At 42.7% G+C, this 27,671-nt stretch overlaps 1 protein-coding gene across 4 annotated transcripts in view; it reads right to left on the reverse strand.

The window, feature by feature from the left end:
* PPP3CC (protein phosphatase 3 catalytic subunit gamma) overlaps positions 1 to 27,671 on the reverse strand; it is a 167,540-nt gene that overhangs the window by 14,643 nt on the left and 125,226 nt on the right. For 2 of the 4 annotated variants that reach the window (XM_029603799.1, XM_029603796.1), the window contains exons 10-11: positions 23,575 to 23,652; positions 22,588 to 22,614 (exon numbers count right to left, since the gene is read on the reverse strand). In XM_029603799.1, coding sequence (XP_029459659.1) covers positions 22,588 to 22,614; positions 23,575 to 23,652 — 105 coding nt within the window. The remainder of the gene's footprint in view (positions 1 to 22,587; positions 22,615 to 23,574; positions 23,653 to 27,671) is intronic. The other 2 variants (XM_029603800.1, XM_029603797.1) reach the window with 1 other exon arrangement.

The following is a 27,671-nucleotide window of genomic DNA, read 5'->3' on the forward strand; positions in this document are numbered from 1 at the left end:
TTGATTGGCTGATGATTAATGCATGTATCATGGTAAGAAGATTGTATTTACCACTATAGTTTGCATAGTTGGGAAATCTACATAAAGTAGTCCTTACTACCTTACAGGCTGATACGGTACAGTGCACTCAGGTGGAATACACTGTTAACCCGCATTTGGAGCGCTAGCTTTACCCCTTATTCAGTAAGGGGTAATAGTGCGTCGAAAACACGCGACCAACCACCCCCGAAATGAATAGCGCCCGCAACATGCAAATGCATGTTGATGGCCCTATTAGTTATTCCCGCGCGATTCAGTAAGTAAAATGTGCAGCCAAGCCACACATTTTACTTTCAGAAATTTGCGCCTACCCAAAGATAGGCGGTAATTTCTGCTGGCACCGGGAAAGTGCACAGAAAAGCAGTAAAAACTGCTTTTCTGTGCACCCTCCAACTTAATATCATGGCGATATTAAGTCTAAAGTCCCAAAAGTTAAAAATAATCAAAAATAATCAAAAATAAAAAAAAATTAAAAAATTTAAACTTGGCCCGCGGGTTGAAAATCAGACACTCAATTTTGCTGGCGTCCAGTTTCAGAACCCGTGGCTGTCAGCGGGTTTGAGAACAGACGCTGGCAAAATTGAGCATTGGCTGTCAAACCCGCTGACAGCCGCCGCTCCTGTCCAAAAAGAGGCGCTAGGGACGCGCTAGTGTCCCTAGTGCCTCTTTTACCGTGGGCCCTAATTTGAATAATTTTTTTTCTGAATCGTGCGCACAGGAGAGTGGGCGCTCGCCCGCTCTCCCATGATTTTTACTGTATCGGCCTGCTAGTTTCCATTGAAAGGTTTCATACTGACTCCTTGGGTTGCAAGGGGGTACCTGCCAGTGAAGGTAGAGATCAAAGGATATGACCTTGATGACTGAGCAAGAGGAGTTCTGATTTAGTGGAATTTAATTTCAGTTTGTGGTTGCTAAGCCATTGGGCTACTGCTTAAGACAATCAATGAGATTGGCAAAGGATGATGTTTGGTTTGATCCCATTTTTACATAGTGTTTGATGTCCAAAAAAAAAATAAACGACATTCAATGTTGAAGGAATGAATGAGGTCACAGACTGGGTGAATGTAAATGTTGAAAAAGACTGGGGAGAGGACTGAGCTCAAGGGCACTCTACAGGTGAGATCTCTGGGACTGGATGGTTTGTTGACCCATGTGATAGATTACGTTGTTAGATAGGAACCATTCTAACCATTTGAGGGTGGTGCCTTCAATGCCAATGTTTCAGACATTGAATCAAGAGTATCTGACTGACAGTGTCAAAGGCAGCAGAAAATTCCAGAAGGTCCAGGGAGGGGAGGTTGCCAACTTAGAATCCATCTGTATGCAGACCATTAGTGATGGCCATTAGGATGGATTCTGTTCCATGACCTTTCCTGAAGCTGGACTGAAGAATGTGCAGGATGCTGCCCTCTTCTAGGAAGTCAAGGAGTTGGAAGTAAACCCTTTTTTCACTGGCTTGGACAAGAAGGGAAGGCTGGAGACTGGATGATAGTTATCAATTATTTTTGGCTTAGAGTCTGGTTTCTTCAAGATGAGCTAAAACAACCATCCTTTTTTCCCCGAGGTGGGGTAGGGAGACTTGGGTAAGAATGACAATTATTATGGTTCACCAGGGAGCTAAGTCATGTTTCAAGTTACAGATGCATCTTCGGGGCATAGGGACTAAAGGGCTCACAGATCAACTGATTCTGTGAAGGATCTTCTCCACCCCATGTGCAGAGACTGTTTTGAAGTCACACAATGGGATACTGACATGGTGGAGGAGAGGTAATTATATTACTATGGGTTATGCGGTGAGTAAGACAGAGGTGGAGGCATCAAAAGCGGAATGAACAGTTTGGATTTTTACCATGAAAAATTGAACAGTTTTCTGCTGTATGGTCATCAGTTATGGTAGGTGGTGTTTTGGATTCAGGCCTGGAGGAGGAGTGTTTCCGCACTAGTTCAAAGAGTTTACCTTTGAGCATTCCAGTTGTCCGAAGATATAGCTTTTTTTTTTTTTTGCATGTCAAATGGCTGCTTTATATTTTTTTGAAATGCTCTTTGCAGAAATGCAAATTGGTGTGTCTTTTTTTTTTAATTGACAATTTTTGTCATCACGTAAAGAAATCACATCTGAGAGGTATATAATGAAGATCATCAATCAAATAAACTTGAAAACAAGTGTTGTAAAATTATTTACCCAAGCCCTCCAGCCCCTCCTCAGATACAAAAATGATGACTGACTTTCCATAGCGATACAAATTAGGGACTCCATAGCAATAAGATTAAATACTAAGGCACATGAATAAACCCATATGTTAGAACCAACACTGGGCATGTTTCCTCCATCACAAATAAAGTCCCCAAACTAAATCAAATTTAAGGGTATGACTTTAGAGGCAGTCATTTTACACATAGTACAAACAGTATCCAATCTGAGTATCACTTTCTTCATAGGTGGAGTTTCCTTTTGAGTTCAAGAACTCAATTTCAATCCAAGCGGCTGTGCAAATCTGTTGAATTAAAAGCTGAGAAGTCAAACTCACAGAGGACAACTAAGAAGTGCAACTGCAGCCTGTAGCTGGTTTGTAGTTGGTCTCAGAACTATGGGTCATCACTTATTGCCAGAACAAAGAAATAACTGGACAGTCCCAACAGATATGGAAAAAAGATCCTACAACAGAACACTCTCTCCAATGTAAACCACTAAGACCTGGATAAAATCTATGTAGTTTTTCAGGAATATACCACCATCTATATAGCATTTTATAGCTATTTTTCAATATTAATGATAATATGGAAGATTGGCTAATCTTGGGGGGGGGACATTCCATTCCTCCTCTGGAATCTCATGCCCCATGTCCTTCTCCCAAGCTTGGATAGGAGTGGGCTTATCCTGCAACATAAAAGTTCAACAGCGTGATATTTTAGATATGAGCCCCTTCAAATTACCCACCTTGGCACAGAAACCCTCAAAAAAAGGACTTCAAGTTGTAAATGAGATCCCACCTTAGTGCTATGCAAAAAGTGATATAATTGTTGATAAGAAAATAATTCAGATTGAGGAAGATTATATGCTAATTGTAAAGTATCAAATGAAACCAGCCTACTTGCCCTCCCAAAGATGTTCCAGGCAAAAAATTCCACAATCCTTCCAAATTCTGAAGGACTGCACAGGGGGGATGCAAGGAGGAAACATTATGAAATAAATGTGGAGTAAAAATTCTCCCTCGGTCCCACTAATATACTTTTCCACAATTGCCATACATTCAGAGTATTGTGGGCACTTGGTGCCATATCAGGGCAATCCTGCCAGAGAACAGCTGGTAAGGGCATATTATTCATCCAAGACTGCTCTATTATAATCCAATGTTTGGAATTATAGAGGTTGTGCCAATCAATCACGGGATGCAGTTGGGCAGCAGCATACCACCACAGGAGGTTCGGTGCTCCAAGCCTCTCTCTCGTTTAGATTTATACAAGACCCACCTATTCTGGGAGGCTGTCTTTTCCAAATGAACTAAAGAGTTTCTTTTGCCAGGATTTGTGCAAACTATTCAATATGGGAATTGGTAAAGTTTGGAACAAATAGAGCAATCTCGGTAGAACATTCGTCTTCACAACCGCTATTCTCCCTAGCCAGGAAAGTAACAGCCGATCTCATTTATCCAAATCCTGCCAGATATTCACAAGCAAAGGGGGATAATTTCAAAACAAATACATCTTTCAGGTCTTTTCCTAAATGCCAAGATACTTAAGTTTACATGGTGCCCATTTAAATGGGTATTGCAAACGTAACAATGACTATGTACTCTGATCACAGGAAATATTTAATATTTAGGACTTTTCCCAATTAATCTTAAAGCCCGAAACTTTACTGAAATCAGCTAACTCCCTTTCTACAGCCAACAAAGAGGCCTGGGGATCGGTGATGGTAAACAATGTCGTCAGCAAAAAAAGAAAGTTTGAATATCTGGTTAGCCAATTGAAAGCCAGAAATGATTGGATTACTTCAAATTTTAACAGTCATGGGTTCAAGAAAAATGGCAAATGGTAGCAGGGATAATGGGCATCCTGGAGTATCTCTTTCTACAAAAAAAAAAAATCTGAATACCCCCCGTTAATTTTAATACAGGCTCTTGGCTGATCATAAAGTTTGCGAATCCAAGAAAGAAAGTACTCGCCAAAACCCATTTTCTCTAAAGTGTGAAATAAAGACAGCCAATGCACCATATAGAATGCTTTTTCAGCATGATAGAAATGAATATAAAAACTATTTTTTCTTTATGAATCTACCACATAATATTCACAAGTTTACAGACATTGTTCTCTGCCATTCTCCCTGGTATGAATCCTGCCTGGTCCTGATAGATATGTTGGCCAATAAATTTGCCAAGACTGTCCTGCTAGTATTTTGGCTAAGATTTTAAGATCTAAATTTATTAAAGAGATGGGTTGATGAGACCCACAAACCGTCAGATTGCGACCAGGCTTAGCAATAACAGTAATGCCTGCCACATTAGAGTCTGGAAGTAATAACCCCCCATTTTTCAAGAAATTAAATACTTTTTGTATCCATGCCACAAGAAAAGGTGCAAGCTGTTTATAAAATTTAGCGGACATTCCATCAGGACCGGGAACCTTACCCAGTTTCAGATTCTTAATAGCAAAAAGATTCTCCGGACTAGAGATTTCTTTATCCAACTCCTCCCTCATGTCCTCTCAATTTTGGCAAGGGGAGATCATGAAAATAAGTCTCAATCATGGTGGGGAAAATTGAGAGTATTCACCCTGTATAAATCTCCATAGAATGTAAAAAAAAAAAAAACAAAAAAAAAAAAAACAACTATTTCGGATATCAGAGTTATTAGAACAGGGCTTTCCAAACCTGTGCTGGGGACCCCACAGCCAGTTGGGTTTTCAGGAGATCCACCATGAATATGCATCTGCATATGCAAATTTATCTCATGCATATTCATGGTGGATCTCCTGAAAACCCGACTGGCTATGGGGTCCCCAGCACAGGTTTGGGAAGTCCTGTATTAGAATGACAACGGTATGATGTTTAATTTTCAAAATATGATTTTGAAGGGTAATCTTTAATTTATTGGTAAGCAACTTTTCTGCTTTGTCTTCCCCTTCAAAAAATTGTTTAGCAAGGTCCAGCAGGTGTGCAAATTTAGATGTCTCTAACCTCTTCAACTCTGCATGAGCATTAGAGAGCAAAGAACGTTTTCTTGGAATTGTGACAAAGGTTTCTGAGCCAAAGATTGATTTTTATAACATAAAGCCTTGCAATCTTTTTCTCTCTGTTTAAGGTATGAGGCCCTTGAAATTAAGAGACCATGTACATAAGCCTTCAGACAGTCCCATACTGCAATCGGGGGAGGAGTCTCCAGTGTAATTTCTGGCCAAAAGATTTTGAATATTATGGGCTAAAAGAGCATTATAATCATTATCTAGTAATAATGATTCATTCAATCTCCACAACTTCCCCCCCCTGTCAATTATAGAAGGTGAGAGCCACCCACACCAAAGAATGACTGGACCATATTATTCCCACTATACCCACTTGAGTCACCATTTTAAGAATAGTGGGGAAAAATGTTCTCCATACAATCAAGTGCCAACTGTCCATAAGATCCTTTAGTTTTTGCCTATGATAATGAGCTACTGAGGAAAAGCCCTAGGAAGCATCTAGAGCAGGAGATTTAGCCAAGTTAAAATTTCCGCCAATTATCAATGTGCCTGAGCAAGAGGTAAGCAACAACTAGTGTAAGTTCTGAAAAAAATATTCCTTGATCTTTGTTAGGTGCATATATATTAACAAGAGTATATGGAATACTACTGACCAAAATCTATATTAATACCTACCCATCGGGTCTCTAACACAATTTACAATAAAAAATAAAATCTTTAGAGTACATAATGCTGACAGCCGTATATTTAGCACCTTTACAGCTAGGAGTGAAGTAATGATGGGAAAATTTAGAAGAATGAAGCAGGTACTCATACCTACTCTGCAGGTGAATCTCCTGGGCAAAAATTATATCCGCCTTGAGATTTTCCATTTCCCTAAAAAGCATATTTCTCTTAAATGGGGAATTAAGCCCCTTGGTATTAATAGAGGCTATTTGAAAGGAGGACATTGTGCATATGTAAATATAAAAAAAACAAACCTTGAACAAACCAAGCACCACACCGACTACAGGCAATGGGAAGGGATGGAAAACATAGGATGTCAAATGCCTTGGATGTAAACAATATTACCCAGAATTGACATAAAGGAATGAAAACTCAGAAGGGCTGAAAGATACCCCCCACCCAACAGAAAACTAAACTGATCTGCTAAAACTTCCCCGCAGATCATCCGCACCTTCTCCAATGGAGGAAATGCAATCATTGAGGTAATGGGACTCTCCCCCCACCTAGAAGAGAAACTGAGAATATGAAAAAAAAAAACCCCCAAAAAACCAACACACAGTTGCATCACCTGGAGCCTAGAGCTAAGCAAGTAAAATATATTACTGTAGAATACAGAGAAACCTCTGATCAGAGATGCAAGTAAAAGTATATTATACAAAGAATTATCAAGTACTGCTCTGCATGGCAGAGGACCCTCCTGAGTGCCTCCGTAGCCTGCTATTACATTTGCCCACACATTGCCATTTTGGGAATGCTTCCCTCGAGGAAGAAGTTTTAGCTGATTCTGACAGTTGGGAAGAGCTGATAAATCTGCGATCCTTAGGAACAGAGATGACCTCGGTCGCAGAACAGATCTTGGAAGTCACTCCATCAGTAGAGAAAGATAAGCCAAACAGATGTAGCAATCTGTATTTGATGCTATCTTTACGCAAAAAAGCTGCAGCTTTCTGTAGTTCATGTCTATTCTGCATAGTAGCTGGCGCTAAGTCAGCATAGACTGCTATTTCTTGACCTTCCCAGGTCCAAATTAGCTGCTTTCCGGCAGCAGCTGCCACTCTTTCTTTTATGGAAAAGTCATGGAAACAGACTATATCTGTAATGCGGGTGTCTATGAAGCACGCCCAACACCCAGTGGGCCCTTATCCAAAAATAGGGTCTCTCACCATCAGGAGTGGTAGTGGCAAGGAGATGTTTGCAGAAGCGCACTATCAGTGCTCAGCAGTCTGTATTTTCTGGTGATTTATGAAAACACCGAAATCTGTGGTTTCTCCTCCTAACCTGGTTCTCCAGGTCAGTCAGCTTTTCTTTCATAAGGAGATTTTCATCTTGAAGCTCAGAGCAAACTTCCTGGAGATGTTTAGCAGCTTCTGCTTGAAAGTCCATCCGGTTATCCAAATTGTCCACCCGATGTCCCAGACTAGCAATTTCCTCTCTAAATTTCTTCCATCATTCCCCATACTTCACATTTATAATCCTTCAAATTTTTTCTTAGGCTACAACACCATTCTCTGAATTTGGCACAAGAAGGGAGTTCTGCCAAGGAATTAGATCGGGGTCCGAATCTTCCACAAGGCCTTCAGGGCCGTCGCCATCACAGCCCTCCCCTTCCTCGGAAGTGGCATGTTTTTGATACGAAAACTGGCAAAAATCTACAGATTTTCATTTAGCAGCCATCGTGCCGTCTCCCCAAAGAAGCAACCATTCAATTTGGTAAGAGAAATTAGCTCTAGAGGCTCCAATTATATCTGATAAGCTAGGAGGGGTGAGGAGCTCTGCATTCAGGCTTCCATCATCACTTCCTTAGCTGGTGTGTTTTGTGTTTTCACCAAGCTCTTTTGAGTTGATAAGACTGTGTAGAAGACTTTGGGAAGTTTCTAGGGGGAGGGGGGTCTAGTAGGGTTGGGTGATAAAGGGGCTAGATCCTTGCTGACTAGTAAATTCATCGCTCCTTTGCTGGTCTAGGAGTTCTGGCAGAGTCTGTGATGGTCGTAATTGTTATGATGATGAGAAGATTATTTATGCCTTCACTTGTAACAGAGGATACATTTTTGATGGGAGGTTTAGATGTAGAAATAAGAGGGCTTTGTTCCAGATTGGGATGGAGGCCCAGAATAGGCAGTCTGACCAGAAGATAGGGTCCTCTATTATTGTGTAGGGGGTCTAGTTTGATATTTCTAGAATGAAAAATCAATTCCAGAGAATGGTCATGCTTGTGTGTGGGAACCTTGATCATGGTGCAAGTCTGAAATCATCCATGTTCCATTGGAAGCGGACAGCATAACCTTTGAAAGGGGCCTCTGCATAGTAGTTAAAGTCTCCTAGTACAAAGAGTTTGTGGGTAATAGTAGCAGCAATGTTGCATTAAAAAAATCAGAGTTTAAAAAAGGAGAAAGGATGATTGCCAGGTAGGAAGCAGATGAGGACAATATTTGTTCCTCATTACCTTGGAATGTAAGTATAGGCAGTTGGTTTTGCTTATTTGTTTGGTAGCAATTAGAATGAGGGACAGAGAGTGGCTAAAGATGACAGCAACTCCTCCAAGGCCCATGGGTCAGGGAGTGTGGTGAATTTTGTAGCTGGGAGGACACAGTCAAGTGACAGTGATAATGTCCTCTTCTCCTATCCAGGTCTCAATACTACAGAGGATGTAGAGTTGGAATGAGGTGAGATTTACTGTTTGCAATGTACATTGAAAAGGCCTAGTTGAAGGGATGGAGGAATGATTTATTTGGGTTGGGTAGAGATCTTGGGTTGTAGGGGGATAGGGAGATGCCACCTTGAATGGGTTGGCCTTGGTGGTAGGGAATATCTTCTATCCAAAATCATCTGTACAGGCAGGGTGTTTTGCTGAAGCAAATAGTGGCAATGTATTATGGCCTTAGACATTTTCTTTGAGGGTCTGAGGGTAAGGCATCAGTTGGCAGACAGATGTGGGGGGTGGGGGGGAAGGGGATTTATGTGAAACAACTGTATTTTTAATGACTCCAAAGAATTCCTTAGCTCACTATTTAATTTAATTGAATGATTTGACCTATGCCTTTGGAAGAATATGTTTGAAAGGCAGACCCTGAGATGGCATGTAAGATGAAAAGGATTAAATTCCAGACAGCATAAACAATATCTTTTTCTTGGGTGGCGATTCCTAATACAGAACCTAGCATTGTGCACCTGTAGTTAGGAATAATTTTCCCTATGTGCATCACTTTGTACTTGTATACATTAAATTTCATCTACCACTTAAGATAGCCAGTTCCCCAGACTGGCAAGGTCCTTCAGCAGTTCCTCCTCAATCTGCTCATGTTTTAACAATTTTGAATAATTTTAGGGCCGATGCAATTAAGTCGCGTAGAAAGCGGGCGCTGAACAGTCAGCGGCCGCTCTCTTAACATGTGCATGGCTCCCCAAAAGGGGGGTGCAATGTAATATTAAAATTAGGGGGTCGCGCATCCTTGCTAACGCGAACCCAAACTGTTTTCGTGACTGCCGTACGGCAGTAAGGGAAACAGACACCGATAAACCCGGCATTGGTTTTTAGAAGTCATGAAAACCAACACTGGGTTTATTGGCATCGGTTTTCCATAGCGGCGGACGCCACAAAACAGACGCTGATAAATTCAGCATTGGTTTTCAGCGACCTATCTCAATCTGTGATTTTTTTCTTCAGAAATCTCACACGAGGGACTTTGTTAAAAGTCTTCTGAAAGTCTAGATACACTATATTGACTTGCTCGCCCTTATCTACATGCTTATTTATTCCAATAGATTGTAAGGCAAGACTTCCCTTTGCTGAATCTGTGTTGGCTCTTCTTCACTGAGCCACATCTAGTCATAGGACTAGCAATTCTGTTCCTTCGGCTACCTTGCCCAGCAAAGATCACCCCTGAACCCCTGTTTGAAAATTAATATTAGGCTGGCTACCCTCCAGTTTTCAGGCATAGTGTGTCTAATTAAACGTTCCAGTTATCCATTTATTTGCTCCAATTCCTCTGAACCATCACCTTCAAAAGACTGTTACCACTTCACTAAAGACCAAAGCAAATAACTCATTTAGTTTTTCTGCTATGGCCCTGTAGTCCCTGAGCACCCCTTTTCCTCTCTAGTCATCTAGTGGTTCAAATGACTCCCCTCACAGGCTTCCTGCTTTTGATGTACTTGAAAATATCTTTTTAGTTTATGACTGCATGGCAAAGTTCTTTAAAAAATGTTCTTGATCTTCCTTATATCAGAATTGTTTACTTGTAATGTGTGCTCTCCAAGAATCTGGGTGACATCAGCTAACAGAGCACGGGAGAGAGCTTTAACTCAAGCTCTAACTTTTTTTGAATGCTCTGCTGTGCATATACAGGTCTCCCATGTCAGTGAAAACACGCAGGGCCCCTCTCAGCTCAATATAGAAATTGTAGGAAGAGAGTGGGATTGCGAGGACTATGTATCCTGCTATCCTCAGAAGATACCCATTACAGGTAAGCAATTCTGCTTTTTACAAGGAGAAACAGGATACACTATTCTTCATCCATGGGTATCCCTAGCTATAGACTGCCTTGAATGGAAAGGAGAAAATAATGCTATTGGACAAAAAAATGATTTTACTGGCAATGGGCCATTTTGTAATTCTAATTTTTTTTAAGTCAATCTGGAAATCAAAAGAATGGGCCCTGTGAGGTATGGAGATGGATTCTAAACCCCAATTGACCACACAAGACCAAACTTCTGCTGTATCAGGAATCCCTATCCAAACAGTAAAGAGATATGAACATGGGGATGGAATTCCATGTTGCAGCTCTGCAGATCTTTTCTATGGAGGTTGATCTCAAAAGGAAAATTTGTTCTTACCTGCTAATTTTTGTTCCTGGAGTACCACAGATCAGTCCAGACTCCTGGGTTTTGCATCCCTGCCAGTAAGTGGAGGCAGAAAAAGTTACACTGCCTCCATAACATGCAAATTTTCTCTCATGCATATTCATTGTGGATATCCTGAAAACCCGACTGGATGGTGGGCCCCCAGGACAGGGTTAGGGACCACTGCTGTACATTACCCAGTGTGCCACCTGCAGTCCCTCAGTATTGACCTGTACCCAAGATTAAAAAAAATTGTGTTAACAGTACCCCCCCCCCAACTAACAGGAAGGTGGCAACACTGAAACCAACTGGAAAACCTGTCCCAGAAACTAAGGAAAACATAACAGCATAGAAATCCACTTATAACTCTGCAATCATAGAAACCATCAGAATGAGCAGGTCTATGGACTGATCTGTGGTACTACAGAAACGAAAATTAGAAGGTAAGAATCAATTTTCCTTTCCAGTACGTACCCAGATCAGTCCAGACTCCTGGGATGTACTTAAGAATCCCTAAACCAGGTAGGACCCCGAGAGTCCCACTCGCAAAACATTTGCACCAAATCCCAAGGATGCTGGAGCCCTCACATCCAGGCGCTATGTCTAGCGAAAGTGTGCTGCCCTAAAAACTCCTGTGGAGTAACAATCTGAGCCTCAGCCCAAGAGGCTGCCTAAGAACACGTCAAGTGTGCCTTCAAATGCTCAGGCACCAGCTGACCCTTAGAAATATCAAACCATTTGCCTCTTTAATATGTGAATATTGTATTTTGTTTAAATTTTGCCTTTGTACATCATTTTGAGTGATAGTTTTTATCTGGAAAGTGATTCAGAAATGCTATTAAATAAAATAAACTGTAGCTTTGGAAGCTTGCTACCCCTTCTTTGGACCATTCCAGAGAACAAAAAGATAATCTGACCTACGAAAATCTTTAGTAATTTTCAGATTCCTTAATAATGCCCATCTCTAGCGTGAGGCTTAGAGGAATCAAAACCTGGAAAGGCAGGAAATTCCAGTCTAATTAACATGGAATGCCAAAACCACCTTAGGCAGACAAGAGAGCACCCAGACTCTGAAATCTGCAGAAAATGATCTCGACAACACCTGGAGCTCCAAAATCCTCCTGGCCGAACAAATAGCCACCAGAAAAACCACCTTGAGATTAAAAGCCTTTAAGGTTGCTCTTCCGACTGGTTCGAACGGAGCCTCACACAATCCTCTAATCACCAGATTAAGATTCCAAGACAGACAAACCTTCCTCACCGGAGGACACAAATTCTTTGCTCCCAAAGAAAATGTACAACATCCAGATGCGCAGACAGAGCATACCCTTATACCTTACCTCGGAGACAGCCCAAAGCTCCTACCTGTACCCTTAGAGAGTTAAAGGCCAGACCCTGACCAACCCTTCCTTGAAAAAAAGTCAAAATATGCAATACAGTAGCTTGAGGAGACTGTATCCCTTAGCAATACACCAAGACTCAAAGATTTTCCAAACTTGCATGTATGCTAAGGAGGTGGAAGTTTGCCTGGCCTACAATAAAGTGGTAATGACAGTTTCAGGATAACCCCTCAGTCTCAGCCATTTCCTCTCAAAAGCCAGGCCATGAGTCAAAAGTGAGCTGCCTGATCGGAAAATATTGTATCCTGATGGAGAAGATTCAACAGATGGCCGAACCTCAGCAGTCCATCTATGGCCATGTTGATGAGAACTGCAAACCATGGATGGAGTGGCAAGGCGCCAATAGAATAACGTTGCCTGGTTGTTCTTTATCTGCCATATAACCTTGCCCACCAGTGGCCATGGGGCTGGGGAATATACAGCAGTATGCCTCAAGGCCACGGAAGAACTACTGCATTGATTCTGTACTCTCTTCGCCGGCTGTAAAACTGAATATTTCTTCTGCTAACTATGAGGAGAGCCCCACTGTTTGCAAAAGATGCATCGCCACATCCGACAGTTCATACTCTCTGGGGTCCAATGTCCCCCGACTCAAAGTCCGCCTGAACCCTCCACTCCAGTGATGTGAGAGGCTGCTATTCTTTCCAAGTGTTGCTCCACCCAGAGAATCAGTTCCTGGGCTTCTTGAGCCACTGCCTGACTCTTGGTTCTTCCCAGTTGATGTAGGCCACTGTCGTTGCACTGATAGAACTCTCACTGGACAACTGTGCAATCGAGGCAGAAAAGCAAACAAGGCATACTTCACCGCTCTCATCTCTAACCAACTGACAGAAAAAGAAGCCTCTTTCTTCAACCACTGGCCCTGCACCAAGTGGTCCTGACAGACTGTGCCCCAGTCGAAAAGGCTGGCATCAGTAGTGAGTACTACCCAATCTGTAACCTCCAATTTTATACCACATTTTAGACTGGTCTGATTAAGCCACCATGAAAGACTGTGCCTGGCATTCCTCTAGATCGGAAGGGGGAAGATGAAACTCCTGACAACAGATTCCACCGGGAGAGAAGAGCCCTCTGAAAAGGTCACATATCTGCGAATACTCAACTCCAGGGTTGAACCCAGGACTTGTAAACAGTCCCAGACTCTAGGCATTGGAAGCCCCAACAGATGTTGAATCTGACTCTGCAACTTCAGCATCCTCTCTTCCGTGAGAAACACTATCTCCCCCTGCCATGTCGAACCATACCCCCAGATACTCCAGGGTCTGAGAGGGAATGAGATGGCTCTTCACAAAATTCACCACCCAGCCTAAAGACTGCAATCTTTGTAGCACCTTCTGCACAGATTGCAGACGGAGGTCTTCTGGCTTCGCTCAGATGAGCCAGTCACCAGGTACAGATGCACCAGCATCCCCTCCCATTTCAAGGCTGCAGCCGCCACAACCATCACCTTGGTGAATGTACATGAAGCTGTCGCTAACCCGAACAGGTGTGAAACTGAAAATGTTCGCCTAGGACCATGAACCTCAGGAACCACCGGTGCTCCTCCTTTATAACTGTATGCAGATAAGCCTCTGTCAAATTTAGAGACACCAAGTACTCGTCCTTGTGCACCGCCATGATAACAGACCTCAAAGTCTCCATGTGAAAACGCAGAACCTTGTGGGCCGCATTCACCCATTTTAGATCTAAAATTGGTCAAAATGACCCCTCTTTCTTTAGCACCACAAAATAGATGGAATACCTCCCTGTTTGCTGCTCCTCTCACAAAACTGTTACTATAGCTCCTAGTTGCCCCAAGCAGTCCACAGTTCCTCAAACTATCACCCACTTGGTAAGAAGAGCACAAAGGGACACAACGAAAGCATCTCGAATGGGACGAGCAAAATCTAAAGCATAACTGTCTTTTACCAGCCCTAGGATCCACTGATTTATGGTAATTTTGGTCCACTACTTGAAAAAGAGTGCCAATTGCCCTCTGACAGCTGGAACCGGCTTCGCTTCATTATGAGCACTTTACTCCTCCTGCACCAGTACTTGAGTTGTCCTGGGACCGTCTTCTGCCACCCTGAAAGGACTGACCCCCCCAGGTCTGGGTTCTGACTGCCTCTGAAGGCCCCCAGAACCTTTGGACTGGTAAAACCTCCCGTTTGTCTCAAAACTTAGCCTACTTAGAAACAAATTTCCTGCCCTTTGGCTTATCCTCTGGTAACTTATGCACCTTGGACTCTCCTAGGTGCTTATCTGGTCGAGGTCCTTTCCCTCAAAAGGAAGAGCACCTAGCTGAGATTTGGACCACACGTCTGCCAACTAGTTTCACAACCACAGCAGTCTAGCAGACACTGCAGACATCATAATTCTGGAAGAAGTTCTGATAATGTCATAGAATGCATCTGCGCCATAAGTCATAGCCACTTCTAAATGCTCTGCCTTCTGTGCTGCAGCTCCTGACACAGCTTGTGACTACTGCAATTGCTGGACCCAGCTCAGACATGCTCTCTGCATAAGACTGCTGTGCAGCTCTTTTGCCCAAGCTGAAACCTCAAAAATCCTTTTAATATGAAGCTCTAATTTGCGATCCTACACATCCCTTAAAATGGCTGAGCCAGCTACCAGAATAATGGTCTTCTTGGTAACCGCCAACACCTTCGTGTTGACCTTGGGAAGAGCTAAGAGCTCCAGTGATTCCTCTGGTAACTGATAAAGCTTTGCCATAGCTCAATTAACACTCAAGCTGGATTCTGGAGTGTCCCTCTCCCACACTAACAACTTGTTTACTGACTTGTGAAAGGGAAAGGCCTTCCCCCATCCTCACAAACCATCCAACATGGGACCTGCATCCTCCAAGAAGGAATCCTGTGTCACGTTAATCCCTAGCTCCTGAAGCATCTGTGGAATCAATGACCAGAGCTCCTCTCTGCGCAAAGAGGCACACCAACTCGGGATCATCCCCTTCCACCACAGGGACCTCTTCTGGGTTTCCCGCCAAGTCAGGGGTCTCCTGCAACACTTTCGTCCCCAGAGACTCCCCTTGTGCTGCATTTAGATCCTTGGACTCTTCAGTGTCCCCCTGTGGGCCCCCAGCCTGCAAGGCAAAACCTAAAGCACGCCAAACCTCAGCAGCTCGCTTCCTCTTGGGATGACTGGGCCAATCCTGCGGTCCATGAACCCCCACGGACAGAGTCTGAGAAGCAGGGAGACCTCCAGAAGCTTTCTTGGCCAAAAAGGCCTTGTACATCAGGAGAACAAACTCAGATGAAAAGGTTTGGGACTCAGAGTCCCGATCCCAGGGAGAATCACCTCCATCAGAGCGCACATGATCCAGAGGGAAATCATCCCTATCTGAATCCCCTGGTCCATTCTTGCATCTGCCACCACCAGAGACCGTCACGGAGGGGAACTCCCAGCCTCTCTTGGTGAAGCAGTCACCCATATGACAGAAACCAACATGGCCATTGTTCCCACAATGCAAGAACAGCTCCCCAGGACTGGCCTGGCTATCCGTGCCAAAGAAACAGTCTTAGACCAAAAGGGGAGCACAGCCGATGAGCTTTCCCCACCTGAAATACACTCAGAACACAAGTTTTGCCCATTCAGGTACGAACGCAAGATCCTGCAGACTTGATATGGGCTGTCATGCACAATTACCCCAACTGTGTGGTCCAGAGTCATGCGCCTCGCTAACACCGCTGTGAGCCTTGGGAGACCTGACCTGCATTTCTTGCTTCTGGATGATCCATCATATACCAGCCCTAAACGCCCAAACAATTGCACACTGCCGCGGCAATGGCACAAGCAAAAATAAAGAACCCCCCTTATTTATTTGTTTTTTAAATAACTTTAACAAGCAGCTCAAGAAACCAATATCAAGGAATATTTCCCTGCTTCTTCAGGGCTCAATGTGAAGAATTGCCAGCAGGTCACGACGCTATCTCATAAGGGCTGAGGGATCTGCACCACCAGATGTCCACCACACGGACCTTCACACCGAGCACCAAAGGGTTAACAACCCCCTGCTCGTCCACCTCAAACCGGGGGGGGGGGGGGGGGGGGGAATGGCCCTACTAGGACCTCACAATCCTGTGAGAAGATCAAGAAATCTCTATTTCATTCATCTCTCTCTCCAGCCTGCAGGTTTTCCATCATCTACTGGAGAATTACTGGAGACAGACAGACTGCAGGTAGGACACTGGGTTATGTACAGTGTCTGTGAAACTTTCTCTGTCTCCATTTGCTGGCAGGGATGCAAAACCCAGGAGTCTGGACTAATCTGGGTATGTACTGAAATGTGCCACAGTCGTGACTTTAATATTATGACCCCTGACATGCCCGTCAGGAGTCAGACCTGCCTGGTCACAACAAAAAAAAAAAAAAGCAATTTACTATACAATTAGAAAGTGTGTTTGGCTATGGTAATTCCATTCTTTTACGACAAAATGAAACAAAAAGGTAGGTGGATTTTCTAAGGGCTTCAGTCCAAGCCAGACAGGCTAAGGTTCTGCTGCAATTCAAATTATGCAAGGCTTGCTCATTTTTGTGGACACTGGGCCTATGGAAAAATACCACATTAACAATGAAGGTGGAAATCCAATACTACCTTACAGAGAACTTAGAATTGAGTGCACAACCATCCTATTATGGAAAAACTTGGTGAAGGGCACATAAATCACTAGGGCTTGGAGCTCTGGACTCTGCACGCAATATGACTGCTACCAAAAATAAGACCTTTGAGGTCAGGTACTTCAGCTCACAGAAGTCTAATGGCTCAAAGGAAGCTTTCATCAGCTAGGTCAGTACCACACAGATGTCCAATAACACAGCAGAAGACATGATGGAAGGCTTCAATAGAAGCAAGTCACTTATAAATCAAACAACTAAAGGCTGTACAGAGATTGGGTTCTCTTCTACTATTATTTATAAAAACAAACATAAAACAAAACTAGTCAAACAAACATGGTAATAAGTACCAATTGCACTTAAGTTAAACCAGAACAGTTAGTTTTCAGACCAGACTGAAAGATGTAGAAGGTAATCAAGCAGATTTCGTGTGGGAAAGGAGAAATAATCTAGGGTCTTTCCCCTCACACCATAGGTAGAAACTTTCCTAGAAGCAACACAAATGAGATACAATATCCTCTCCATATCTAGGCTGAGAGAATTAGGGACCTGATTTTGGGGTGCAGCAATGTTCTCTGGTTCTGTGTGATGAGAGTTGCAGAATTCCTCAACCTGACTAGTTCCCTGATGGACAAATCCCAAAGGACAGGGAACCAAATCTGTCTTGGCCAATAGGGGGTTATGAGAATCATAGTACCTTGGTCTCTTCTGAGTTTTAGGAAGGTTTTTGCTATCAGAGAAAATCTGAGGATGTGCTTACAGGAGACCTTGATCCCAATTTAGGAAGGCGGCATTCAAAACTAGTTTGGCCTGTGACTCTCTCCTGGAACAAAACTAAGGAACCTTTCTGTTGAGAGGGTACACAAGACCGACCACAGGCGTTACCCTCTTCGTGGAATATCTGAATTGCAAACCCTCCCTCCATCCAGAGGCCATTTATGTGGTTCCAGGACTTGACTCAGTTTGTCTGCTAGATAGGTAGCTCTTAGGGTCATTCTCTGCAAAATGGCCCAAGACCACATTCTGCTCCTCCATGCATTATATAGTACATAATTGCTTGTCTGTCTGAATTAGAATAATTGTGTTGTCAACTGATCCCTGGAAACATAAAAATGATGGCAGAAAAGGACCAATGGTCCATCCAGTCTGCCCAGCAAAGCTTCCCATGGTAGAATCTGCCGTGCCATGCAGGTTACCCCCATGTATCAGTCAGTTTTGCTTGACATGCTTTGCCGCAGAAGCAGTCCTGTGTTTTTTCCTTAATGTCTGAGCATCCATACCCCAGACTGTAAAAAAAAAAAAAAAAAAAAAAAAGTCACGGCTCATGGTGGTTGTCTCTGAATCCAAATTTCTCTTTCCTTTCAGCCCCCACCCACCCTCCTTCAAAGCAGGAAGCAATGTTGCAGTTGCATCAAAATTATCAAGGCTTATTGGTTAAGGGTAGTAACCACTGCACGAGCAAGTTACCCCCATGCACCCTTTCTTCATTTCATTTAGGACTTGGCCATAGAAGCAGTCCTGTGCTTTTTCCCTTATGTCCGTGTTACAGTATCCCAGAACATGGAAGTCAGGGCCCTCTGTTATCGTCTGAATCCAGTTCCTCTTATCCCCCTGCCGTTTAAGCAGAGAGCAATGTTGCAGTTGCATTAAAAGCATCAATGCATATTAAGGGTAGTAATCTCCATGCCTTCTGCTAAAGGTAGTAGCTGCTGTACTAGCAAGTTAAGCATGCAGGGGGTTAATCTCATTTCCGTCCTCTAGCTTTTAGAGATTCACAGTGCTTATCCCATGCCCCTTTGAATTCTTTGACTGTTTTCTTCTTCACCACCTCCTCCGGAAGGGCATTCCAGGCATCCACCACCGTCTCAATGAAGAAATAGTTCCTGACGTTGGTTCTGAGTCGTTCCCTCTGGAGTTTAATTTTGTGACCCCCCCAGCTCCATTGGTTTCTTTCCAACGGAAAAGGTTCGATGACCATAATCATTGAAACCTTTTCGGTAACTGAAGGTCTGAATCATATTTCCCCTGAACTTCCTCTCTTCCAGGGTATACATATTCAGATCCTTCAACCTCTCCTCATAGGTCTTCCAATACAGACCCCACACCATTTTCGTTGCTCTTCTCTGGACTGCCGCCATCCTGTCTCTATCCTTTTTGAGATACGGCCTCCAGAACTAAACACAGTGCTACAGGTGAGGCCTCACCAAGGACCTGTACAAGGATATCACCACCTCCTTTTTCTTACTGGTTATTCCTCTCTATGCAGCCCAGCATTCTTCTGGCTTTAGCTATCACCTTGCCACTTTGCTTTGCCAAACGTTTAGTATATTTCAGATCATCGTAGCTCCAGAAGATTTTTGATAATGTTTCTCCTGAGGAAGCTACAGGTCATATGTGTGAGGCACTCCTCAGCCCTGATTAGTTGCATCCATTAAGATAATATGAGAATCTGGAATGACAACCCCTGGCCAAATTTCTTTGGTCTAGCCAGTGAGACCCTGAGCTACTGAGTGATTTGGATGCTGTCTCAAAGATCTTGAGTGACCTGCATCCACTGAGATCTTAAGGTCCATTGGACTTGTCTCATACAGAGATATTACAAGGATATGGCATGCACAGTTGCAAGCCATTAGGCCCCAATATCCTCAAAATGTCTCATAATGGAAGCCCACTGGCTTTTTATTCCTTCCACTGCAGATTCTAGGTTGGTTATCCTTTCAGACAGATGGAAGGTTTCTGCTAGAGTTGTGTTTAGAAAAGTTCTTATGAACTCCAATTGAGATGGACTTAACTGGAATTTTAGGTAGTTGAGTGATGAACCATAGTAACTGACACCTGGATGGTTTTGTTTATTGACTCTATGGCACTTCCAAGAGACGTGCTTTTGGTCAACCAATTAAGACAGGGAAACCCTTGTACCCCAGTAATGCAAAACTAAGCAGCCATTAATAACAGGTCAATTTTAAAAGCATTGTTTGCACAAAAATGCCCACATACACGTGTATATGGGCCGCATGCAAGCAACAGATTTAAAAAAGCTGCAAAACATGCGCATAAGTACACGTGAGCATGGGAGGAATAAGGGGCAAGGAATGCGGGGCATGGGTGTTCCGGGGTGGAGCAAAGACTTATGTGCATAACTCTGAATTTAAAAACAAAACCTGCAGTGCGTGTATGTTAGATATCCACATAACTTTACTGCTGGCTCCTGAGGAGAAGCAAGTCTGTAGATGTCAAGTTTTAGGGATTATAGGACATGGTGCAGGATGCACGGTGCAGACTAAGTGGTCTGAAAGACCTCACTATTACCTGGAGAAACTGGTGGACTAATTGGAAAACTGGGAATGTGCCTTGCATGAGAATGTTTTAAAATTCACTGACATAAGAGCGTAAAGGCAGACATGGTTCTATTGAAGACACATGCTCGCTAGCTGTGCTTGAGTAACCTCTTAAAATTAGGAGTCTACTTAAGAGCAGTTGGTGCATTTTGAAACATACACGCGAAAGTACACGCACAATTAAAAATTCTAGCATATCCTTGCTTGCATGCCGATATGCGCATGTAAGGGCACATGCACGTTTTAAAATAAACATCTAAGCATTTAGTGAATACACACGATGTTGACACTAGACCAAATGGCAGTACGCAATATTGGAGGTGGTGGGTTTTTTTTTATTACAAATCTAAGCTATTTTCTGTAACCTGGAAATATCGCTATGTGGGTGGAATACATCCATCAAATCCCAATCTTCTTTTTCTAGAAAAGGATTTAACGTGCCCAGAGAAGCCTTCTTGAACTTTTCCTTTACTAGAAACTTGTTCAAGGCCCTTAGGTCTAGGATGAGATGGAGTTCTCCTGTTTTCTTTGGGATCAGGAAATATTTGGAATAAAATCCCTTCCCACTGCGGAACAGGTTAATTGGCTTTTCCCTCTAAGAGGGAGAAGAGCTTCTTTAGTAGCATCTCCTGGCACTGAAAGGTAAACCAAGAGGCTCTCTATGGGCAAGCTTGTGGGGTTTCCAATAAGATGCAGTGTTTATCCATTCTGAAAAACTGAGAACTCAGACATCTGAATTTATACTGGGTCAACCATTTATGTAAAACCTTAGCCTTCCTCCCACAGGTAGGGTCTCTGGAATGGACACTAGAATGCTGGCTATGTTTTCTTGGATCCAGTTAAACCCAGGTAATTATATCAAATTTGACTGCATGATGATCATTATTGCCAAGCAGCTCCCTTGCACTAGCTCCTGCATGCCACCAACTATATCTAAAGTAGCTCTCCCTCTCATCTGTTCCAGGACCAGCTGCTCCACGAAGCAGTTATTCATAGCAGATCCTGATGAGACATTTACCCAATCAATATTGGGTAATTGAAATTTCCCATTATCATCATGTCAATTTTATTAACCTGGAAAGAGGATAACCAGAAGGACACTAATTGAGTACAAACTGTATCAAAATGAAAAGGCAAAGCAAATTGGTGGAGGAGTGGCACTATATGTTAAAGATGGCATAGAATCAGGTAGGATAAAAGTTCTACAGGAAATTAATCACTGGAATTTTTATAGATAGAAATTCCATGTATGACGGGAAAGAGTAAAGCAGTTTAAATATACTACTGCCCACCTGGCCAGGATGAAGACTCAGACAGTGAAATGCTAACCAATTTTGGTTAGTGTTTCACAGTCTGATTCTTCATCTTGGTCTTGCCTATTAAAACGGCATTTTGAGGGTGTCCCGAGGTGGGCTTTGGAGGCAAAAGCACATTTATGTATTTTATAAACGGAGTATACCTACTGTATATATTAAACATGCACACATGCTTCTGCACCTGATAATTAATTGTAGATATTAAATGACTTCTCTTTTGCGGGCAGGTTTTAGGTGGGGTCTGAAGCAAGTGTTGGAGGGTATGAGTGAACTAACTGGTGAAGGTCTGGGTCAGCTGGCATAGATGTTAATGAACTTATGCTTGGAAGTACACAAGTATTTTCATAAGGAAGGCATACATCCATCAGATGTTATAAATACCTACCTCTGCACACAAACTAAGGATTAATATATGCATGTTACAATTATTTAATGCATAAAATATATGAATGCATTAAAAAACATGCATGTATTGAAACATACATGTATCCTTTTGAGATGGCGATACACAGTATTTTATAAATTGTGAAGCAAAATACAACCTTAACTTTAGTTAGGCCTACTTATATGCATAAGTGCTGACTTACACACAACTATTGAAAATTACCCTCATTAAGTCTGTATCTTAATATAATACATTTTAATTCTCCAATCTTATGTTTTAGACTACTTGCATTTGCATACAAAAGTATGTATTGTATTTCTGTTGACAACCTGCTTATTATAAGCAGCTGATACAAGTAATTTGGAATCATTTGTACTTGTCTGCTCTGTGTACAAATCTACATGAACTATTTCAGCTCTTACCACAACCTCTCTATCGGGATGTTCTACTTTTCTGCTTTGACAGTATCTTTAGGAAATACCTCACTTCGAATCATGTGCTCCTTAGTGACTGCTTTCCCCCATGATCTAGTTTAAATGCAATATGCATGGCTGGGTTAGTCAAACTGCACAAGGTGACAGACTGCAAAAGTAACAATAAATGAGACCTCACACACTGTACTTCCTGCATATCTCAGAAGAAGGTGAGAGAAAGCAAGTTAGCTATTACTGTTAAATGCTCCCCTATCCAAAACCCCAGGAGTTTGCATGCAGTCAGTGAGAAGAATTAACTTGCAGCACACTGAGTACCTTTCTTACAGCTGGAAATGTAATGATCTTCAGGGAAGGAGACACATAGAAGATGAAATAGGACAGGAGAAAAATGTATATTTATATGGGGAAGGGAAAGAAAGAAACCTCCACAGGTCAGCTGAAGAAACCATGAGATGGGTCACTGCTTTCAAATGGAGCTTCTACATACTAACTGCTGTCCAGAACAGTTTTATGCTATCACTTGCTGTCCATTAAAGAAACTGCATGAAAATTAGGCCATTTATGCCTGTGTGGCATGTTACCACCTAAAGCTCCCAAGGAGAAGTCCAAGATTAAAGACACTACACAATGAATGAATGACTTTGGTGAAGGATGAGAAGAAATCTGCAGGATATATCACTTTTCCACACCAGGAAATAAAGTTTAGGCGTATGCTGCAGTCAGGAGGAGCTGAATCATCTTAAGTAATAAAACATCTTTCTACAACTCATGTTTTAGGCCCACATCTCAGCTTCCAGCACTTCAGTCTTACAAAATACTCAAGACTAGAAAGCTAACCAATTATTCCTCCTTTCCCCTTACCACAATTGGTTAACCACAGATTTTTTTTCAGGGGTACTATTTTTTGTATTCCCAAGGGCACAGATGCTTATTACATTTAATTAATATTTCTATATCAGGTATCCGACCATGAGCATAAACAAGTTTTCTGCAGATAAGTTCTAAGTTTGAGAGAGGTTTTTATGTCCCTCCCACTCCTTCCTCTTACTGCACTGGTCTGCAAAGCTCACACAGCTCCAGGGCACTATCTGTGCCCTGTTCTGAGTATATGGGCACACATGGAGAGCTCCTGATGAATTATGCTGATGGCAGGATTGTTATTTTAAAGCCTGGAGTCCCTATATCCAAATTTTATGGAATGCTCAATCTACTCTGGTAAAAGAAAAGATGTACTACATTTCCATCTCATCAGAAACAGACATCTTGGTTACCTGCCTGAGTAGAGATAAAGAATTTAGTTACCTTCCAACGTGTCATCCCCATCTGAAATCAATTCGTCGTCTGAGCAGATGTTGAGGATGTTGACCAGCATCTCTGTAACTGCAGGAATAAAGTATTAATCAATGAAGTGAAGGACATTAATGTATGCCAGAAATAACATTAGAAGTGAGTGGGGAAAACAGGAGAAACAGAAGTATAGCAGCAAAATGCTGCATCCTACTACCATGTAATCTGACTACAGACAAAATGAACCAGCATCAAAACCTGGGAACCATCCTTGTTATTCTTTCTGTAGCCTGCAAGGAGAAATTTCTTCTTACCTGATAATTTTATTTGAGTCCAGCCAGTGCAGATGAATGGGTTATGCCAACCAACCAGCAGATGGAGACAACAGATTAATAGGTTCACTGATGTCATCCCTCAAAGGCTCTTGTGCTGACCTCAGCCTGCTTGTATCACAAAAAACTTAATTCCCCTCCAATCCAGGGGACTTCCCAACAAACAGGAAAGAAACTATTTACAACATTAGAGTATAACTTACCTCTTTACTGCTGCACTAATCATATATTTGCCTTTTGTCTGTCACTACTGTACTGAAAAATGTGGCAGACCAGGGACTGGACTGAAGGAAAGGAAAGGAAATCAAGTAAGAACAAATTTATCCAACTTCGTCCAGCCAGACCAGTCCAGACAAATGCGATGTACCCAAGCAGGACACTGCCAAACCCCCTCTCAAAACCTCAGAGGCAAAGGAAGCCTTTTTCCCTGGCTTGCACATCCAAATGATAATGCTTCAAGAGAGAATGCAAAGACAACCATGTTGGCGATACAGAGTGTTGCTCGAGTTCTAGTCAAATGCACTCTGATCCTTTACCTTTATTGATATAGGCCCCTGTAATCACTTCCTTAATCCAACGTGCCAAAGAAGCTTTGGTTGCTGCGTCTCCTTTCTTTGACCCCACTGTACAAAACAAAAAGATTATTTGATTTCCTGAAGATATTTACCTTCAGATACTGCAAAAGAATTCTCATCTAATCAATGAAGTTGAGAAGTTTCCCTCATTGGACTCTCTAATAAAGGAAAACATACCATGTTTGGAAGAAAGGAAGATACCATACACATTTTCACCTCATCCTTAGCAAACACTAAAAACAGGTCCCTACGAGAAAGAGCCTGCAATTCTGAAATCCTCCTAGCCGAACAGACTGTCACCAAGAAAACTTTTTCAGAGAGAGGTTTCAACAAAATCTCTTCGATAGGCTCAAAGAGAGAGATTGCCAGAAAAGACAACGCCAAATTTAGATCTCAAGAAGGAACAGGATCCCTTATTGGTGGCCTAATGTATTTGACTCCTCTAAGGATATGAGAAACATCTGGATGAAAGGACAATGGTCTCCCAAATATTATACATCTATAGCATGTAATTGTTGTTACTTGAATCTTCAGCGAACAGCTAGCCCCTTAGCCAAACCTTCCTATAAAAAATCCAAAATACATGGAATCAAGACTCCTCTAGGTACTATATGCTTGTTTGAACATCACTGTTCAAAAACTTACCAAATTCTCACATATCCCAAGGAGGTGGAAGTCTTTACCATCTCCCAAGAATAACCTTTATTAGTCAAACTAGAACTCTTAAGGGCCAGTCCATAAGACAATCAATTCAGATTTTCTCAAAGAAGCAGGTTCTGGGACAATAGTTCTCCATGCTGGAGCAACTGAAATGGCTTCCCGCTCAATCTGATGAGATGTGCATACCAAGGGCATCCTGGTCAATTTGGTTCCACGATAATCATGAGACCCTAATGATCCAAAAATTGTTTTGTAGAACTCTTCCCCCTAGAGGCCATGGAGGGAAGATATACAGAAGCACCTCTGACTGCCATTCCTGAATTAAAGCATCCAAGATTGGATAAACCCTGTTCCTTTTTTCAGCTGAAAAATCCGGGGATTTTTTTGCATTCCTTCTGGTTGCCATAAGGTCCATGAGGTGCTTTCCTCAATCTGACTGCTTCCCTGGAAAGCGACCATTCGATGGGGTCCATGAGATTGCAGTTGAGAAAATCTGCCTGAATATTTTTCACTCCTATGTACAATACCGAAATAGACTTATGTTCTTTTCTACCCAGCTCATTAACATTTCCAACTCCTCTGATATATGAGAACTCTTGGTGCCTCTGTTAATTCACAACTACCACTGCTGTTGCATTGTCTAATAAAATCCTGACAGCCTGATCTCTGAAGAGAGACAAATTGCCAAGGAGCTAACCAAAACACTGGTTTCTAAACGATTGATAGACCACTTGGCTTCCTCTTCTGACCATACTTAAGTCACTTTTTCTCCCCATCTTTACAGGCTGGAATCTGTAGTCACTGTCACCCAGGATGGTGACTCAAGATCTACTCTCTCTAAAAGTCATATTCATCCACCACTACAAATTCCTCTTCATGGAACAGGAAACTTTACTGAATAAAATCTGTGACTGAGAATCCCACCTTGACAACATCTTCTACAGAGGTCTCATGTGCACTCTTGCTCACGGGAGCAGATCCAATGCCACTGCTGACAATAACTTGATACCATTGGATTCATGACTGTCAAGAGGAATGTACCTGCCATTGTAGCTGCTGAATTCTTTGCTCTATCAAATGATCTTCATGTGGAATAGTGCTCCCAGATATTCCAGGGACTGAGAGGGAACCAAACTGTGCTTGGAAAAGTTTACCACCCATCTTAACTCCTACAACTGGATCACCCTCCTTGTGACTGACATACTTTCTCAAGCTGACTTTACTCAAATTAATCAGACATCTAGATAAGGGTGAACCAAAATTCCTTCTTGACCCAGCACAGCTGTCACTATTACCATAACCTTCAAAAATGTTCTTGGAGCTATGGCCAACCCAAAGGGCAGAGCCTGAAAATGAAAATGACCTTTATGCACTGTGAAGCAAAGGTACTTATGATAATCCCTTATTGGGATGTGCGGAAAAGCCTCTGTAAGATCCAAGGACGTCAGGAATTCCCTGTGTCTCACCATAGCATGACTGACTTCAAGGTCTCCATCCAAGTTTCAAATCCAGACTGAGGAGGAAAAGATCCTTCTTTCCTGGGTATCACAAAATATATTGATTACTCATTGGTTCCTTGGAACTAGCAGTACTACTTCCACGAGCAAAAGCCGATGGAGCATAGACTTTACTGTCTCCCACTTTTGAATGGAGCAACAAGAGGAAACCATATAAGCGACTGAAAAGGGGAAAACTTTAAGGTATAACCATCATGTACTATTTCTAAGACCCAATGATTGGAGGTCTTTCTGACAGAAATTTGGCAGTCATCATCCTATCCTCTAAACCAGAGACTGGCCCCACTAAACTTCATTGGAAAACATGTGAGGATCCTAGCATCCCAGAGGCTCCATCCTCACCACTTCTTTTGGATGATCAAAAGGACTAAAATCCACTACATGGATCTAGCGCTCTGACTGCCTGATGCTTTCCCTGTTTGTACCTCTTGGAATCCTGAAATTTACTTTGGGCTTGTATTGATTGCAAACCACCCCTAGTCTAACTTCCGGAAGTCTAGGCACTTTAGAATCTCCCCAAACCTTGGCCATTTCTCTAGGCCTTTGCCAAACAGATTCTCCTTGAAGGAAAGTTTTGTTAAATGGAGAAAATACTTACCTGATAACATCGTTTTCCTTAGTGTAGACAGATGGACTCAGGACCAAAGGGTTTATGCTCCCCTGCCAATAGATGGAGACAGAGTCAGGTTTCAAAGCTGATGTCACCTTAGATCAGGGGTCGGGAACCCATGGCTCACGAGCCAGATATGGCTCTTTTGAGGGCTGCATCTGGCTCGCAGACAAGTGTCGCCACACTTTCCAGTCCCTCGCTGACCCAGCTGCTCCCCGGTCCTCCTCCGCCCGGGCTTAAAATGCTGTCAGCCCGGGCGGAACGCAGCAGGACAGCTGGAGTCAGCGGCACCGGCGTGCTCTCTTCTTCCCGCCCCCCCCACCCCCGGCCCGGAAGAGGAAGTGGTGAGCATCGGGTGCGTGAGCGGCAAGAAGAGGCCACGCTAGTGTGGTCTCTTCTTCCCGCCCCCCCCCCCCCC

Source organism: Rhinatrema bivittatum, chromosome 5 (assembly GCF_901001135.1).
Source record: "Rhinatrema bivittatum chromosome 5, aRhiBiv1.1, whole genome shotgun sequence".
NCBI classification, from domain to species: Eukaryota; Metazoa; Chordata; class Amphibia; order Gymnophiona; family Rhinatrematidae; genus Rhinatrema; species Rhinatrema bivittatum.